The 19245-nt window shown below is 42.7% G+C and overlaps 1 protein-coding gene across 2 annotated transcripts in view; it reads left to right on the top strand.

Moving 5' to 3' along the window:
• The first annotated feature begins 2686 nt into the window (after positions 1–2686).
• ift81 (intraflagellar transport 81 homolog) overlaps positions 2687–19245 on the top strand; it is a 66890-nt gene continuing 50331 nt past the window's right edge. For both annotated transcript variants that reach the window (XR_009515426.1, XM_059988173.1), the window contains exons 1-7: positions 2687–2798; positions 4519–4673; positions 4959–5062; positions 11662–11842; positions 12093–12182; positions 16545–16610; positions 16929–17039. Coding sequence is in view for 1 of the 2 variants with exons in the window: in XM_059988173.1 (XP_059844156.1) it covers positions 4530–4673; positions 4959–5062; positions 11662–11842; positions 12093–12182; positions 16545–16610; positions 16929–17039 (696 nt within the window). In the remaining variant the exon portion in view is untranslated. The remainder of the gene's footprint in view (positions 2799–4518; positions 4674–4958; positions 5063–11661; positions 11843–12092; positions 12183–16544; positions 16611–16928; positions 17040–19245) is intronic.

The raw sequence follows: 19245 nt of genomic DNA, 5'->3' as shown, positions 1-19245 counted from the left end.
CTGATAATTTGTCTGAGAAAGGAACAAAAGCTGAAAATATGGAGGCTTTATGTAGGAAAACTAACCTTGACAGTGTGCATGATGCCCCTTTCAGCATGGGAGAATTAAGAAAGGCACTAGATAGAACAGGAAAGACTGCACCAGGTAAAGATGAAATATGCTATAGTATGATAAAACACCTGAGTGAAGGAAGTCTGGAGAAACTACTGCTTCTGTATAACAAAGTCTGGGATGAAAGTAAGGGGAGAATACCAGGGAGCTGGAAAGAGGCAATAATTATTCCAATAAGGAAACCTGGAAAAGATACCAGCAGGCCAGGAAATTACAGGCCAATTGCCTTGACGTCTCATATATGTAAACTTATGGAATGTATGATAAATGAGGTTAGTGTACTTTCTGGAAAGTAGAGGTATAGTGGCTATGTATCAAAGTGGGTTCAGGAAAGGAAGGAATACCATGGATCCAGTGGTGTGTCTAGAGGATTAAATAAGAAAAGCACAAGTAAATAAAGAGAGAGTGGTTGCAGTTTTTTTTGATGTTGAGAAAGTTTATGATATGTTATGGAAGGAGGGGCTCCTAATCAAGCTGCAGTTAATGGGAATCGGGGGGGGGGCAATGTTCAATTGGGTTAAGGACTTTTTAAATGGGAGAACAATTCGGGTGAAGATAAGATCAGAGCTATCAAGCCAGTATGTTGTAGAAAACGGGACGCCTCAGGGGAGTGTAGTGAGTCCAACTTTATTCTCCATTTTGATAAATGATATATTCATAAATATACCAACAGAAGTGGGGAGGTCATTGTTCGCAGATGACGGGGCTTTAAGTACAAGAGGAAGAAATATTGAACATATAGTTATGAAAATGCAAGGTGGAATTAATCAAGTTGAAGAGTGGGGGACGAAGTGGGGTGTTAAATTTTCAGTGGAGAAGACAAAAACCATGTTCTTTACAAGGAAAAAAGCTCAGGGGACTTAATCTGACTCTGTATGGAAGTAACCTGGAGAGAGTTGAAAGTTTTTGGTTTTTGGGAGTGCACTTTGACTTAAGATTAACATGGAGAGAACATGTTAGATAAGTAGCTACTAAATGTAAAAATGTGATAAATGTCATAAGGTGTCTTGCTGGTTTGGAATGGGGTGCTGATTTTGCATCGCTGAAGTATATTTATGTAGCATGAATAAGATCAAGATTAGATTATGGAAGTATTGTATACAGGTCAGCAGCAAAATCTGTGTTAGCGGAACTGGACATTGTGCAAGCTCGGGCTCTAAGGGTGTGCTTGGGAGTGGTTAGAACTTCCCCAGTGTGTGCACTCCAAGTTGAAGCAAATGAAATACCACTGGGGCTGCGACATAAACAGCTGGAGGCCAATTACTGGATTAATTTAATGGGGCATGGTGATAGCCATCCTACAAAAAGGGTGTTGGAGACATGCTGGGAGAAGGAAAGGACACAAAAAGAAAGTTTTGGCTGGACAGGAGAGCAAACAGCAAAAGATATGGGTGTATATGATAAAGAGTTTTGTCCAAGTGTGGTGTGGCCCGTCAGACCTTTCTGGGTATTAGAAAATCCCTCTGTAGATTTGGAATTGCTTAAAATTAAATGCAGTAATAAAACGGCTGATATACTCAGTGAATATCATAGGTATAGGTTATGTAAAGATAAAAGATGTACAGATTTTTACGGATGAATCAAAGGATCCAGAAATGGGTGTAACAGGGTCTGCAATTGTTGTGCCAAGTTATCAAGTGGAAATTAGCAAGAGAACACTGGATTGCTTGAGTGTTTATGCAATTGAAATGTTTGCCATATTGTTAGCACTAGAATGGAGTGAGCAGGTTGATTGTAATAATATTGTGATATGTAGCGATTCTGTATTGGCCGTTGCAAACATTAAGGTGGGTACAGCTAGAGGACACCAGGATCTGCTTTATGAAATCCTGTTTGCGAATTCAAGACTGGCTAGACAAGGCAAAAATATCACATTCATGTGGGTTCCAGCACATGCGGGTATTATGGGAAATGAGACAGCAGATAAGCTGGCAAAAGCAGCAGTCAAAAAAGGATATGTAGAGGTCAATATTAAACTATCAAAATCAGAGGGGAAGAGCATAGTGTGGAGAAGGATAAATCAACAGTGGCAGCAGCCTTGGGATAGAGCAATAAAAGGAAGACATTTACATTCAATTCAGAACAGAGTAGATATGGGAAGGAGTAGGGGAGTAAAGCGGAAGGAGCAAGTAGACTGAGAATTGGGCACAGCAACCTTAATGGCACTCTGGCCATCATAAATAAACATCCGACAGGTTTTTGCGATCTATGTCAGGAGACTGAAACAGTAGAGCATATCCTTATTTCATGCAGGAAATTTGCACAGGAAAGACAACAAATGCTACAACAATTACGCAAAATAGGACTGGTAGAGAACAGTGTTAAAGGTTTATTGGAATCTGGGGAGAGCGATCGGGGAGGGAATACGAGGAAATCTGCAGATGCTGGAAATTCAAACAACAAGGGGAGGAAATGGTTGTTTAGTTTTTAAGGGCGACGGGACTGGAAAGACAGTCAAGTGAATGGATAATGAGGGACAGTAAATCCTGAAGGTGGCAGTAATGCAACAGTGTGGATGCCAACTTCCGTAAAAACTCAAGGAAGAAGAAGACATCAGCCTGAGCTTCTTCCGTTGCCTAGTTACACCTCCTTCCGCTTGTTGTAAAGTTACTTCCGGTTAACAACTCACGGTGTCCAAGCAGCTCCATTTCAAAGAGTTTTTGGTTGTCGTGTCGAAAGATTTGCGTGTAAGTTGCCTCTCACATTTCTTTATCTAAACTAATAACCTTTTGGTTATATTAAAACGATGTTAGTGCGTTACTTCGCTTCTAGTAATGGAGGCCTGAAGTACCCAATAAAGCATCTGGTTGTGTTTATATTTAATGCGCATCGTAAAGGAGCGGCAGATATGGTTGTCCTGTCAAGATCTTGCAATTCTAAAGATGATCCTCAAACTCTCTGTTCTTTTGACCCGCCCGCTTCAGTCAAGATTGTTAAGACCCCTGGTATTTCGCCGAAGTCCGACGTTGGCCTGCACCATAAATTTGAAATTCTTAAACATTCCTTGTCGAAGTAAAACAATTATGTGAGCTCGCAAATGGCAACGGCCATTGTCGTTAATTGATGCTAAAATATTATTTATTTAATCCGAGTCACAGTCTGACACAGTTAAGGACGATTTTCTGTGTACATTAATGTGCTCCCTCCAATATCAGAAGCTCTTTTTCCTTGTAACAATAACCTAAAATTTTAAGCTATACTTATTTTGTTTAAAACCCCTAGAGTTTCAATCCGTGTGAGATTAATTAACTATATGAAAAATAATGACTTTAAGTAAGTACAGACGTGATTAAGATGTAAGGAGGAGGGCTGAAGTCTCAGGAACGTGTATTATATGGAACTAGATTATAGCTGCCTGGTAGACCATGAATTTTGTGTCAGGTTTGCGGTCTTATTTTCAAACACTCCTTTTATTTAGTGGGTCAAAGGCTGTGCCGGTGTACTGAAGGAAATGGTGAATTTCTTTCGATGACTTTCTTTGCTGAACTCAAGGCTGAGGGTGAACTGGAATGCTTTGCCTTCTTACTTTTTAATTCTGCCAGAATTTAATCTTCATCTGCTGGATTTCATCCCTGGACTACCAAGTGGGTTTTTGTGACAAAGTATAAAGTTCAAAGTAAATTTATTATCAGAATCAGATTTAATATCACCACCATATGTCACAAAATTAACTTTATTGCAGCAGTACAATGAAATACATGATAAATAAATATAGAGGAAATAAACCGAGTTACATTAGGTATATGTATGTCTATTAAATAGTTGTTAAAATAATTAGTGCAGAAGTACTTGTATGTCACCATATACAGCCCAGAGGTTCACCTTCTTGCTTACAATCACAGTAAATACAAGAAACACAGTAGAATCAATAAAAGGCTGTACCCATCAGGACAAATAACCAATGTGAAAACAGACTGTAAATACAAAAGAAAATAAAAATATGATTAATAAATAAGCAATAAATATCAAGAACATGAGACGAAGACTAAGAGTTCTTGAAACTGAGTCCATAGGTTGAGGGAACAGTTCAGTGACAGGGCGGGTGAAGTGGAGGGGAGCTTTACCCATAATGTTCTGAGTCATATCGACTACTATTTGCAGACTTAATTGGAAAGTTTTATGTGCATCATCACTAGTGACGCGATTCTTAAAACATCTCGGGCAACCTCTGTGCAAAAGGGGACATAATAGAGACAGAATTAATGGTTAATTTCCCCCCCATAAAATATTGTTGTGCTATATTTCAACATCTGAACTGTTTCTACAAATAAATAGTTTTCTGATGCAAATGAAATCTCTTTCTTGCATCTTTGTAGTTTGTCATATTCTAGACAGTTTGCAAAAAGCCAAGTTGATACCAAAAAGGGTTGAATCATGTATGAATTGAATACTTCTGTTTTCTTTCAGGACAAACTAAAATGAGCGAACAGATCAAGTTCATTGTAGAGCAGCTCAATAAAGAGCCCTTCAAGAAGAATTTTAACCTTATCACCTTTGATTCCTTGGAGCCACTGCAATTGTTGCAGGTTCTCAATGAAGTTCTGGCTGAGATTGATCCAAAAGTATGTATATATGTATAATGCAGTTGCTGTAATTTTATCAAGTATACTGAAATGTTCACAAGAACAAAAGTGCCAAAGGATTAACATAATATATACAGAGGTGTGTTATTGATAATGTTACTGTGCTGGAAACCTTTCATACTCTTTTGCATTTTCCTGCACTTATTGTTGCTTTGTGCTGTTACACCCGGACCCTGTGGTTTCCATAAGGTTTCTGTAATTTAAACATATCCTGGAAATATAATACTTAATATCAAATAACAAAATTTTTGTCTTTTCTGCCAGCATAATATTGACATACGCGAGGAAGCTCCAGATCAAACAGCAAAGCGGATGTTTAGTCTTCTGGGAATTCTGAAATACAAGCCTCCTGGAAATCTTTCTGATATGTATGTAGCAATATACTGCATTGTTGAGAATAATACTTATTTCATCATTTTTCTCTGTAGCTTTCTCATTTTAGTGTTCCCTTTTCTTAATTGGTGAAATTGGACAAACTATGTATTTTTATTCTTCTCTCCTATATATGTCCTGTTTTCTATTGTGCATTCACTGTCAATTCACAAGGTGATCTTCTGTCTGTGTTGTCAGCATTTAGAATATATACCATTATGGAAAAAAGGAAAACTAAGTCAGCAGTCTGGTTAAAAGAAATACTTTGTTTTTATCAGATCTCACTTTTGGATCTCTTTTTTACTGTAAACTATTTTATTTACTAAGTGTTATGTGCCAGTTCTCTACCAAGAATCTGGACAGATACTTTGTACTGACTATTTGATTTGTATTCAGCAGTTTCCCTTATTATTTTATTAGTACTTATTTCTTTGCCTATTTTTGGAGAAGCACAAAATAGTGATTTTCTTTTTGACGTTGATTGGGCTGTTTCCACAAACAGCCCAGTGGAAAGAAATTAGGAGGAAGGTGTTAATGTCAGCCCAATAAGTTAATTGAAATGGCCACATGGCCACAATTTTGCAGGGTATTCTGGCGGTGTGAGAGTGACTGCAGATTTCATCCTATAATCTGCTTATGATTCCTCTGGACTGGAGAGGACATTTGTTGTATAGGATAACAAAGCCTGTATGGTATAACTTTAATAAGAATTTTTGAAAAATACTTTAATTCTTGTTACCATGTAGCACAAAATGTTGGAGGAATGCTGCCGGTGAGGCAGCGTCTATGGAGAAGTCTAAAGAATGTCCCGATAAAGGGTCTCAGTCTGAAATGTGGGCTTTTTACTCCTTTCCTGAGACATTGCCTGATCTGCTGAGTTCCTCCTGCATCTGCAGTATCTCTTTGGTCTTGTTACTATGTTCTACTTCTGTTTAATATTTAAAACAAAGTTTTTTTTTTAAATACTCTGCTTTATTTCATAATTTCAGTATACTTTGAAAGTGTATCTGCAGCATTTTATTAGCAATATTGAAGTGAAATATTCAAAGTTTTCAAATCAAATTCAAGTTTAGTTATCATTCAACCATAAATGAATACAGCCAAATGAAACAGTGTACAAAACATTCACAGCACATAAATCAAAATAGCGAGCAAATAAAAACGTAGTCATGTGGTGACCACTTCCCAGCGCACTCGAACCGGCTCACAAAGTGGCCCATGCCGGCATTGAGGCCAGTCCCAAAGAGGGCACCAAGCCTGCTTCACCAGCAAGGGGAAAAGCCCGCGCGCGGGACGGGACTGTGAGTACACACCCCTCACAGCATTCCCGCCCGGGGAGAGCGGGATCAGGAAGGCTTTAAAGCGAGGCTGCGAAGTTTGAATAAACCTCTTTTGCAACTGCAGCTCACCGACTACGTGTTGTTATTTCAGCGCTGCATGCAACACACCGCGACAATTGGTGACCCCGACGGCCCAAATGATATTTGGACCGGAGATGACCGACGCCGCATCTGTTCATGCAGTTTTGTTAAAACTGCCAAGCTTCTGGACGCTGCGACCTCACCTATGGTTCCAGCAAGCAGAAGCCCAATTCCACATTCGGCAGATAACCGCGGATTCCACACGTTACTACTATGTGGTGAGCTCCCTCGACCAGGAGACAGCTGCCCAGGTTGAGGAGTTCATACAGTCACCCCCGGAGGATGTCAAATACACAGAATTCAAAGCTCTGCTCATAAGGACTTTCGGACTCTCATGGCATGAGCAAGCTGTCCGCTTACTGCACCTGCATGGTTTGGGAGACAGGCCGCCGTTGGCTTTGATGAACAAAATGCTGTCCCTGGCTGGAGGACATAAGCCCTGCCTCATGTTTGAGTAGGCATTCCTGGAGCAGCTGCCCGAGGACATACGCCTGCTGCTGTCTGATGCGGATTTCAGCAACCCCCGGAAGGTGGCGGCCCAGGCGGACGTGCTGTGGAAAGCCAAGAAGGACAGTGGGGCATCCGTCGCACAGATCACCAGGCCACGCTCTCGGCAGCAGACCAGACCAGGCCCGGCCGCAGAGCCCACTAACCCCAGAGGCAGGGGTGAGGAGACCAACGAACAATGGTACTTCTACCACCAGCGGTGGGGCGCAGAAGCCCGCCGCTGTAGCCCGCCCTGCAAGTTCCCGGGAAATGCCAGGGCCAGCCGCCACTGATGGCTATGGCAGCTGGCCAACGGGATAGCCTCCTGTATGTCTGGGACAAGCAGTTGGGACGCTGCTTTTTGGTTGACACTAAAGACGGGAGCCGAGATCAGTGTCTTACCTCCGACGAGTTACGGCACCCGCAACAGAGAACAGGGTTCCACCCTGAGGGCTGCGAACGGCAGCACAGTAAGGACCTACGGCACCTCTACGGTGCGGCTACAGTTCGGCTCCAGCCGATTCATGTGGGACTTCACACTGGCTGCCATAGCCCAACTGCTCCTGGGTGCGGATTTTTTGCGGGCTCACAGCCTACTGTTCAACCTGCATGGGAAGAGACTGGTCCACGCCGAGACCTTTCAAACGTTCTCCCTGGGTGAAGCCCAGTTGCCGGCGCCACACCTGGACTCCATCACACTGTCCGACAATGACTTCACCAGAGTCCTGGTGGATTTCCTATCGGTTCTGGTGCTGCAGTTCACGGCAGCCATGCCCAGACACGGCGTACAGCACCACATCCCGACACAAGGACCGCCCCTCCACGCCCGTGCTCGAAGGCTTCCCCTGGACAAGCTCTGACTGGCAAAGGAGGTTCAAGAGGATGGATGAATTGGGGATCATATGGCGGTCTGACAGTCCATGGGCCTCCCCCCTGCACATGGTGCCCAAAGCAACAGGGGGCTGAAGACCATGCGGCGACTACCGCAGGCTGAACAAGGCTACAACACCGGACCGTTACCCTGTGCTGCACATTCAGGACTTCGCAGCAAACCTGCACGGTGCACAGATCTTCTCCAAGGTAGACCTCGTCTGGGGATACCACCAAATCACGATGCATCCAGACGACGTCCCCAAAACGGCATTCATCACCCTGTTCGGCCTTTTCGAGTTCCTCCACATGCCGTTCGGCCTAAAGAATGCCGCACAGACGTTTCAGCGGTTAATGGACGCGGTGGGACGCGACCTGGACTTCGCTTTCATCTATTTGGACGACATCCTCATAGCCAGCAGTAGTCGTCAGGAACATCTGTCCCACCTCCGTCAACTCTACTCCCGACTGAGTGAATACGGCCTAACAATCAACCTGGCCAAATGTCAGTTTGGGCTGGACACCATCGACTTCCTGGGCCACAGGATTACTAAAGACGGGGCAACCCTTCTGCCTGCCAAGGTAGACGCAGTCCGCCATTTCCCCCGACCAAACACAATCAAAGGCCTTCAGGAATTTGTGGGTATGGTGAATTTCTATCACCGCTTCTTCCCTTCAGCAGCCTGAATCATGCGCCCCCTGTTCACCCTGAAGTTGGGTAAGGGCAAGGACATTACCTGGGACGAGGAGTCCACCGCCGCTTTCATTAAAACCAAAGAAGCCTTGGCAAATGCCGCGATGCCAGTGCACCCCAGAACAGACGTCCCTACCACCCTCACAGTGGACGCATCTAACACGGCAGTTGGTGGAGTGCTGGAACAACTCATAGAGGGTCGCTGGCAACCCCTGGCGTTTTTCAGCAAACACCTACGACCACCTGAACTCAAATACAGTGCTTTCGACCGGAAACTGTTGGCGCTATACCTGGCAATCTGGCATTTCAGGTACTTCTTAGAAGGTAGGCCATTCACCGCATTCACGGACCACAAACCTCTTTGCATTCACGAAAGCATCCGACCCCTGGTCGTCCCGCCAGCAGCGACATCTGTCCTACATCTCCGAATACATGATGGCTGTCCGGCATGACTTGGGAAAGGACAATGTCGTGGCGTATGCTCTCTCCAGACCTAACATCCAAACCCTGTCCCAGGGTATAGACTATGAAGCACTGGCGGAGGCGCAGCAGGCAGACGAGGAGATCCCTTGTTACAGGACTGCAGTCTCCGGTTTGCAGCTCCAGGACCTCCCCGTAGGCCCAGGTGAGAAGACCCTACTCTGTGACGTCACCACCGGCCAACCCCGCCCCATCGTCCCAGCAGCCTGGTGGTGGCGCGTTTTCGACTCCATTCACAACTTAGCGCACCCCTCCATCAGGTCAACCATCTGGATAGTAGCCAACAGGTTCGTTTGGCACAGACTCCGCAAGCAGGTCAGTGAATGGGCGAAAACGTGCATGCACTGCCAAACAACCAAGGTGCAGCGGCACACCAAAGCCCTGCCACAGCAGTTCCACCCCACCCGCCGGCGTTTCGACCACATTCATGTGGATATCGTGGGCCCCCTGCCAGTGTCGTGCGGAGCATGGCACCTCCTCGTTATCGTGGACCGGTTCACAAGATGGCCAGAGGCAGTCCTGATCACCGACACCACCTTCGAATCTTGCACCTGGGCACAGATTGCAACCTGGGTATCTTGCTTTGGTGTACCGGCCCACATTACCTCCGGCAGAGGCACCCAGTTCACCTCCAGCCTGTGGTCAACTATGGCCAGCCTTTTGGGGATGCAGCTGCACCACACAACTGCCTACCACCCACAGTCGAAAGGACTAGTGGAGCATTTCCACCATCACCTGAAGTCAGCTCTCATGGCCCACCTCAAAGGGCCTAACTGGGTGGACTGGCTTCCCTGGGTCCTGCTTGGAATCTGCACGGCGCCCAAAGAGGATTTGCACATCTTGTTGGCCGAATTGGTGTATGGCGCACCCCTGGTCATCCCAGGAGAGTTCATACCGGCCCCAAGGGGGCAAGAGGCAGAACCCGCAGCAGTCGTGGGCAGACTACGCGAGAGGCTCGGTAACCTGGCCCCCATATCCACTTCACAGCATGGGCAGAACCCGACCTGCATACCCAAAGACCTGCAAAACTAAGTTCGTTTTTGTACGATGGGATGGACATCGGTCGCTGCTACAGCGGCCCTACGAGGGGCTGTTTACGGTGATCAGAAACAACGGGTCCACATTCGTGTTGGACATTGGGGGGAAAGAGGAGGTTTTCACGGTGGACTGACTCAAACCGGCCCATGTGGACTTGGCGCAGCTGGTCGAGATTCAGGCACTGCGGCGCAGAGGCAGACCTCCCAAATGGAGTCTGACCCAGACTGAGGACATTGGGGGGGTGTATCGCCAGTTCTGGAGGGGGGGGTTATGTGGCGACCCACTTCCCAGTGCACTCGAACCGGCTCACAAAGTGGCGCGCGCTGGCATTGAGGCTGGTCCCAAAGAGGGCACCAAGCCTGCTTCACCAGAAAGGGGAAAAGCCCGCGCGCAGGACGGGACTGTGAATACACGCCCCCTACAGCATTCCCGCCCGGGGAGGGCAGGAACAGGAAGGCTTTATAGTGAGGCCACGAAGTTTGAATAAACCTCTTTTGCAATTGCAGCTCACCGACTACTTGTTATTTCAGCGCTGCATGCAGCACACTGCTACAGTCACTCAATAAAACATATATATAGCTCAAATTCCTGAGTGGCATGTCCTGCAGATCTCAGCAGTTCAGAGCCACTGCAATCCAGTCAGTCATTCCACAGATCGATCACTGGAGGGCAGCACTGATGGGAGAGTCCAGCCCCAACTGAGCGTGGAATTCCACGCTACACCGCCTCCGGTGTCTCCTCTCCTGGACTGCAGCTGTAGGCAAGCCCATGGCTTGAGGTCTAGCCTTTGGTACAACCGAGGCTACGCAGTTTTCCCACCACCTGTCGTGCCACCAGACAGGGGTAACATGCCTGTGGCATATTACATTATCACTGTGCAACAGGCTCCTGCGATTATAAGAGAAACCTCCAAGACAATCATCCATGTTTACACTGCGTGCTATCCTCGTGCACCAACTCTGATGCCTTCGGTACCTTCCTGTAGCAGGCAACAACAAGCTCTGCACCCCATCCAGCCCCTCCAATCAGTGAGCCTCTCACTGATAGGGTGGACCTGTAGTACCCGAAGTTTTTGGAATCCAGTATGGTCTTGTGATTATAAAAAAAGGCATTTAATAAAGAAGAAAACACCTTTGGTTTGCCCCTGAGGGGCCACTGCATCTGCACACACTGCCATCTTACCTGAAGTTTTGGGTTGAGATTCTGCATCACAACTCAGTCTTGTAATTTATGCAGGGTCTCAGCATGAAATGTTAGACCATCTTTATCTCTGCAGATGCTATTTGACCAGCTTGAGTTCTTCCAACAGTGCATTGTTGCAACATATATACGCTTTTATGTATTCTTGAAGTGAAATACTACTTGATTCTCCAAATACGAGCAAATGCTAATATAGAAAAATATTCAGATCATTATTCACAAATAAAGGAGTGCAAAAACTATCATAAAGACAAATTGTAATTTTGAGTTGGGTTATTTGCTCCCTAGGCACCTAAGTATATCTTGCAAGATAAAATCACTAAGAACATTGTGGTGGGGTTGGATGGTTTACTTCCGAGGGCATTGATTGAAATATCTGATTAGGTGATTGTGCTCATTCCTCTAGAAATGCCTTTCGACCGGGTCTGGTGACTGGAAGTAAGCCTATAATACATCCCATTTTACATTGGCTTCTACAACGGACAAGTGAGCTTAAGAAACGAGCGTATCTGGCACGCTTCCTCGTCAAGGTGGAAATCCCTGCCGACTTTCTGCAGGATGATGTAGTGGCAGACACTTATCGCCAGGTTTTGTAGTTATACCTATAATTCAAATTATGGGTTGTTATTATAACATGGCATGGATGTTTACTTCCATTTATTCTTCAGTCACTCTGATCTGTATTTTGCTCTGAACATTATTCATGTAAAATATACGGTTAACATTTAGCTTTTAATTTATTAAAAGTACTAAATGTATAAAACAATCTAGTTTTGTTTATAGAATATTGGAGTTGGCAGAAATGTGTTTAAAAATCATCCTGGTTTATGTTTACAGTATGAGGAATTAGTAGAAGGGTTCAAAACCTTGCATAAGGAATGTGAACAACTGAAGAACTCTGGTTTTTCAACTGCAGAAATAAGAAGGGTAAGTAGTAAATTAGAGCTAACATACAAGTTTAGTCAGAAGAATTTTTGGTAATCTACCAAAACATGCAAGGGTTTTAAACATGACTGAAAAAGAACTTGTAACATAAATCAGCTGATTCTTATTTAGAAAGAAAAATCAAAATAGTTTTGCTTTAATCTTTTCTTAACTAAGCTACTTTTGAAAGTATGATTGCTGTAATTACCTGTCTGGCTTTCTGTTGTGATATCAAGGTCCCACCTCATCGTGCACCTTTGCTACCTTCTGGACTAACTATTGCATTCGATAGCATCAGATAATCTCAAGCAAAAGAAAATCTGCAGATGCTAGACATCTGAACAACACATACAAAATGCTGGAGGAACTCAGCAGGCCAGGCAGAATCTATAGAAAATTGCACAGTCAACATTTCAGGCTGAGACCCTTCATTTGGACTGGAAAAAAGAGGATGAGGAGTCAGAGTTAGAAGGTTGAGAGAGGGGAGGAAGAAACACAAGGTGATAGGTGAAATCAGGAGCGGGGAAGGGGTGAAGTAGAGAGCTGGGAAGTTGATTGGTGAAAGGGATACAGGGTTGGAGAAGAGAGAATGAGATAGGAGAGGACAGAAGTCCATGAATGAAAGAAATGGGGGAGGAGCACCAGAGGGAGGTGATGGGCAGGTAGGGAAACAAGGTGAAAGAGGGAAAAGGAAATGGTGAAGGGGGTGCAGTACTGTCAGTTCAAGAAATTGATATTCATGCCATTAGGTTGGAGGCTATGCAGACAGAATATAAAGTGTTGGTCCTCCAACCTGAGTGTGGCCTCATCATGACCGTAGAGGAGGCCATTGTCTGCATGTCAGAATGGGAACGGGAAGTGGAATTAAAATGAGTGGCCATTGGGAGATCCAGTTTTTTCTGGCAGACAGAGCTTAGGTGCTTGGTGAAGTGGTCTCCTAATCTGCATCAGGTCTCACCGATACACAGGAGGCCACACTGGGAGAACAGGATACAGTAAATAACCACAACAGACTCACATGTGAAGTGTAGCCTCACCTGGAAGGACTGTTCAGGGCCCTGAGTGGTAGTGAGGGAGGAGGAGTAGCACTTGTTCTGCTTACAAAGATAAGTGCCAAGAAGGAGAAAGGGAGGGATGAATGGACAAGGCTTTTCCGGCCCTGTATCTCTTCCACCAACCAACTTCCGAGTTCTTCACTTTACCCCTCCTTCCCTCCTGGTTTCACCTATCACCTTGTGTTTCTTTTTCACTTGCCCCCACCTTCTAACTCTGACTCCTCATCTTCTTTTTCTCCAGTCCTGGTGAAGGGTCCTGAAGCGTTGACTATACTCTTTTCCATAGTTGCTGCCTGCCTACTGAGATCCTGCAGCATTTTGTGTGTGTTACTTCAGATAATCTGAACTGGCTTCCATCTGTAATATTTCACAACTGTCACATTCCTTCCTTTGTGTTCTTACTCTTCCTGGCCTTACTTCCTAGTTTCTATATCCCCTTTTCAGATTTTCTCCCTCCATTTCCCATATTGCTTTTTTGACCAGGCAATCTCATTTACATCCTATCTCCATGGCAACCCTTGCCTCTCAGTCTCAGAATTCCTTGCATCACTCCTCACCCACTCTACAACTAAAACTGTTTTCTATTTTTGCTCTTTTCCATTTCTGGCAATGGTCTTTGATCTGAAGCATTAATTTATTTTTTCTTTGTGGGGAAGCTGCCTAATCTGCTGAGTGCTTACAGTATTTTTTATTATTGAGAATTCCATGTTTGACAATTCCTCCTGATGGAGGGTATAACATTTAATCTGGGTGAGCTGTGAGCTTGATTTGGTAAATACTATTGCCTGTGTATAAGAAAGTTAAATCTTTTAGATCAACTGTGGGATTTAATTTAAAAAATTGCCCTTAAACTATTTTTGAGCAAAAAAAATCTTTTAATAGTCTGACAAATGAAGAAGGGCATTTGTCCCACTTTAACTTCTGTATAATCTTAAATCTTGATATATTTATCCCTGAGATATTTCTAGGTAATTTCATCTTGCATTTTTCCCTCAACTAGTCCAGATTAAAAAAAAAACTATTCATTCCTCTCATTGCTATTTGTCAGATTTGACTGAGCTTATTTTCTACATAATAAAAATGACTGCAATTTAAAGTAACTTTCTGCACATTGAGGTGCCTCGGGTGACTTGGTGTGGTGGTATTATGAATGCAGTTTTTTTAAACTGCCTGAAATAGTGACTTAACTTTGCTTGCAATTGCTTCCTAGAGATACTGTTGTGAAGTATTTGTTTCAATATATTTTAGTTTATTTCCCACAAATTAAGTAATTTTCCCAGAATTTTCCAGCCCATGAATAGCTCCCAGTTCATGATGTGGGAAGTCAACTTCTTTTTGAACCTTTGCCTGAATGCACAAGAATTGAAATTCCTCCATGCTCATTTTTTTTTAGTGCACCACACCAGTAAGATTTATTTTATCAAATTCTTCAACTTTTAAGTTTGTTCATCTTCAAAGATATTTTGCTAACATTTTAATGTGGAGTTAACATTACTATTCCTGTATTCTTTTTTATTGGTAACAAACGTCCCCTCAGAATTTTATATTTCAAGATCATCGTATTGTTGCCTTGCTTGTATTGCTGGAAGCCATTAAATATATTTAAGCCTGTTTTAGATAGGTACTTTGTGAAAATATGACCATCTGTCACTGTTATAAATATCTAACTGGAGACGGGTGGCTCCCAATGTTCTACAACACTACCACCACCCAATTTTTTGGGGTCAGATATTCACTTCTACTTCCCCAATTTTCTAGCTTCCCAGTTGGAAGATATGCCCCTAACTAACAGATCTATGTTTAAATCCCGTTCTGAACTTTGTCACTTCCATACCTTTTTCTCAGTTTTCAAACTTTCCATCACCTGTCCTGTTAGAGTCTAAAATGGCTTGAATTCCTTTATTGTTCTTATGAAGTATTTTTGATTTGCATTAAAAGCAGTATACGACAAATGTGTTGCTGGTTCCACTGATGCATAAATCAGACTGTTATTCAAAATACTGTATGCTCCAAAGGTTAGTTTCTTGAAGTAATGTGCATTGAGTTTCCTTTGATTTTATGTTACCGTTTACTGCTGTTATTCTTCATATTTGGTGTGCTCAATAACTATATATCTAGTTTTTAACATTTGGTGTTTTGTAGGAATAGACAAACTTACTCTGGTTCAGTTTATTCGGTATTTGTGTGTTGCGGTAGAGGAAAATTAGTAATAAAACTGAGGTACTTAACATTAAAAAATTGTGGAAGAATAGCTTCCACGATTTAATGTATATTTTTGTACAGATTGTAAAAAGGGCTGCCACTGAGACTCGCAGATTCTTGTACTTAATTTCTAAAGACTATTAACAAGGACAATTTTCTAAATGGAGAGAAAATTCAAAAATCTGAGATGCAAAAGGACTTGAGAGTCCTTGTGCACGATTCCCTCAAGGTTAATTTGCAGGTCAAATCTGGTGAGGAAGGCAAATGTTAGCATTCATTTCAAGAAGAATAAAATGTAAAAACAAGGATGTAATGTTGAGGCTTGATAAAACACTAGTGAAGCCTCACTTGGAATATTTTAAGCAGTTTTGGGTCCCTTATTTTAAGAAAAGAGGGGATTCAAAAGAGGTTCACGAAAATGATTCCAGGATTAAATGGCTTGTTACATGAAGAGCATTTGATGGTCCTGAGCCTGTATTCACTGGAATTCAGAAGAATGAGGAATGACCTAATTGAAACCTTTCAAATGTTGAAAAGCCTTAATAGAGTAGATGCGGAGAGGATGTTTCCTATGCTGGGAGAGTCCAGGCCCAGAGGACACAGCTTCAGAATAGAGCAGTATCCTTTTAGAGCGGAGATGGGAATGCATTCCTTTAGCCAGAGAGTTGTGAATCTATGGAATTCTTTACCACAGGCAGCTGTGAAGGCCACGTCTTTAAGTATATTTAAGGCAGAAGTTGATAGATTCTTGATTCGTCAAAGCATAAAGTGATATGAGGAGAAGGCAGGAGATTGGGGCTGAAAAATGGATCAGCATTATGAAATGGTGCAGCAAACTCAATGGGCCAAATGGCCTCGTTCTTCTCCTATATCTTGTGAATTAATTTTATGTAAGAGAAGTATGTTTTTCATATGAGAGAAATATGTTGTCAGTGTTATTTCTGAAGTGTCACCATGCAGAATATCATATTTAAATATATTATTACTGAAAGATAGAAATTTCATCTGGCAATTAATGTGTTTAAGGTAGCCTCAACATATTTTAAATAATTTTAAAAAATAAATGCAACAAATAATGCATGATTAAATTTTTGTGTTGAATTGGCAGGATATAAATGCAATGGAGGAAGAGAAGGATCAACTCATTAAGCGGGTTGAACGTCTAAAGAAAAGGGTATGATCGTGTTATATTGCAAAGATATTTTTATCAGCCATACTTTGTCACATTGAGAAGTATGGATCTGGACTGAGGAAACATGCTTAAGGAACAGATTGAATAACGCATTTGAGTAACGGAAACCTTGGAGCGTAATTAATCGCTGCAAGGAGTTGAGTACTTAATGAGTGCATGTTAATATAATTGGTGTGAATTCCATGCTGTCAGCTGCAGATGTTTATTAATAGGAGGAGAAAATAATCTGTGAAATCTGAGCTTGATCAGATTTTCTTAAGACGCTAATAATGAAAAGCAATATTTACATGTTTTCACCAGGTTGACACCGTATCAAATCACCAGCGGATGTTGGAAATGGCAAGGCAGCTTCGTGTAGAGAAGGAACGGGAAGAATCTTTAATGCAGCAAAAACAGGAACAGAAAAATCAGGTGTGATAAATGCTTATAAATGACAATTGATGCAAATCAATGCAGAATTACCCTGAGCAGCCTCAGAATTCTGCTCACAAGAATTAGAATGACACTGTTGTATTAATTTGATCAGAAATTCATGAAAGAAAACATCACTAATTTCCTAAATTTAATCCAAAAGGTTGTATACTTACTAACTGCATAAAATATAATACTAAAATTATTGTACTCAATACCTGAAGTCAGTGGGCGGCATATTTTCCAAGTTTAATGAAATGTGTTACCAAGCCTGAAACTGTACTGAAATGTTGATCACATATGCATCATTTCCAGACTCTACTTTATATAAGTAAGAGGAAATCTTTGATGTAGGCATTGACTGATAGAAGCATATTGTGTACTTGAGTCTGAAGACGCCAATTTAAAATGAGAAAGGATTATAACTGCACAAACTTGTGCCAATTATTATCCTGTCTCAGGATAAGCTGTGCTATGTTTTGGGACCAGGTGTAATTTTCATTATGAAGACAATGGTTTGGGTACTGCAGTGTCATTGCAGCGAAACTGCAGACGTTGCATTGAATGTGGTACACTTCTGGAATATACATACCATATGTACTGTACCATTAAACCAGAAAACCAAGTGTGTGATTTTCTGGTCCTTCACATGAGTTACAGTTATGAAGCCATGTCTATTATTATCTTAAGAAATAAGTTTTCTAAAAGTAACTTTGGGTCTTTATTAACTATTTTTTTTTGGGAGGGAAACAAGAACTCAAAGTGCTAAGTTGTGTTACTTGAGGACTAAGATAGTGCTAAACCGTGATTACAGGTAGACAATTGCTCTGGCTTTCAAATTTTATGTATAACTCAGACATCCCACCTTACAAAAATGCATTTCAGGGAGGTATTACCACCATCCCCGCACCCCCCTGCAACCCCATATTCCCCCCCCCCACCTGGTTGACCTCCAAGAGTGTATGTATACAGGACATTTGATTATGAAAGAACACAACTATTTATTTGATCATATATTGAAACTATTTCACTTAATGGAACTATTTACACGCACACACGCACACACATTCCTTGTTGCGTATTTTGTTGACAGTCTCAATACTAATAGCTAAATGCTGATGCAAATAGCTTTTCTATTTCTTTTGCAAACTTTCCTTGTTCTGTGATGTGACTTGCTTGGCAGTTTTGAGCATTTTGCCGGAAGTCTCAACCTCATAGCAGTCTGTGTCAATGAATTTGTTAGTTTTGCAAGACATCAGATTCACAAGTGTTTTATGAGACAGCTGACTTCTGAATTCTGTCTCAATCTGACGCACCATGCTGAATGCCCTTTCTACATCACAATTAGAATTTGGCAGCAACAAAAGCAGCTTCATTAACCGGCAGAGCTCTTTGAATCTCAACTGCCCTGTGCTCACAGATTTTACGTTGGACAGCTTCCCCCAGAACTCATCAACTGGCAAACTTTAGTAGTTTGGCACCAGCCCTTCAAGGTTGGTTGAGACATAATCCAGGACTTCCAAGTGGAGCTGTTCTCTTGCATCTGCCTTGATCACCTTTGGAAATCTCTCTGCCAAAGTCAGAAACTGCTCTGGATTCACCTCAAATTGGCTCGCTGTATTGACCACTGAGAGATTTTTCAAGATTTGGTCTGTCATTGGGAACTTCTCCAAGATTTTTTAAAAGTATCTGACATAGAATGCTCTGGCATCTTTGAAGAACTGATTTGTCTTGTAACAGGGGATCTCTTGTGCTTCCTCGCTTAGCGACTGCCTCCTTGGCAGGTACCCAGTAAAAAGCTCTTCATCTGGGCAGTGAATTTCAGGGTTGCTCACATCGATCTCCTGAACGTTCTGTTCTCTCAGTACATGAATGAATGAATGACACCTGTGAAACTCACTTCAACATGTCTTTTACAGCCATTTAACCCACGATGGGCAATAGAAAAGTCACTGTTGCAAACAGTGCAGTGGACAACACCGTCATTATTTTTGACCCCTATTAGGTAGGGGTACACCTTAGTGTAGTCTGGAGTGAAGTACATTTTATATTTTCTTTTTTTGGAACACTCTGCCATGGCACTGCAGGACACTAAACTGAACTGATGGACAATGAGTGAGAGAGAGGTCAACTAAAACCCACCCACAGAGAAAACTGATAGGTCTACTTAGCACAAAGAGAGACCAATCAGGATGCTCTCTCTGTC

This window comes from Hypanus sabinus, chromosome 13 (assembly GCF_030144855.1).
Source record: "Hypanus sabinus isolate sHypSab1 chromosome 13, sHypSab1.hap1, whole genome shotgun sequence".
Lineage (NCBI taxonomy): Eukaryota > Metazoa > Chordata > Chondrichthyes > Myliobatiformes > Dasyatidae > Hypanus > Hypanus sabinus.
Note: the sequence above shows the minus strand (reverse complement) of the source record. Positions and strands in the feature narration are given on the sequence as shown.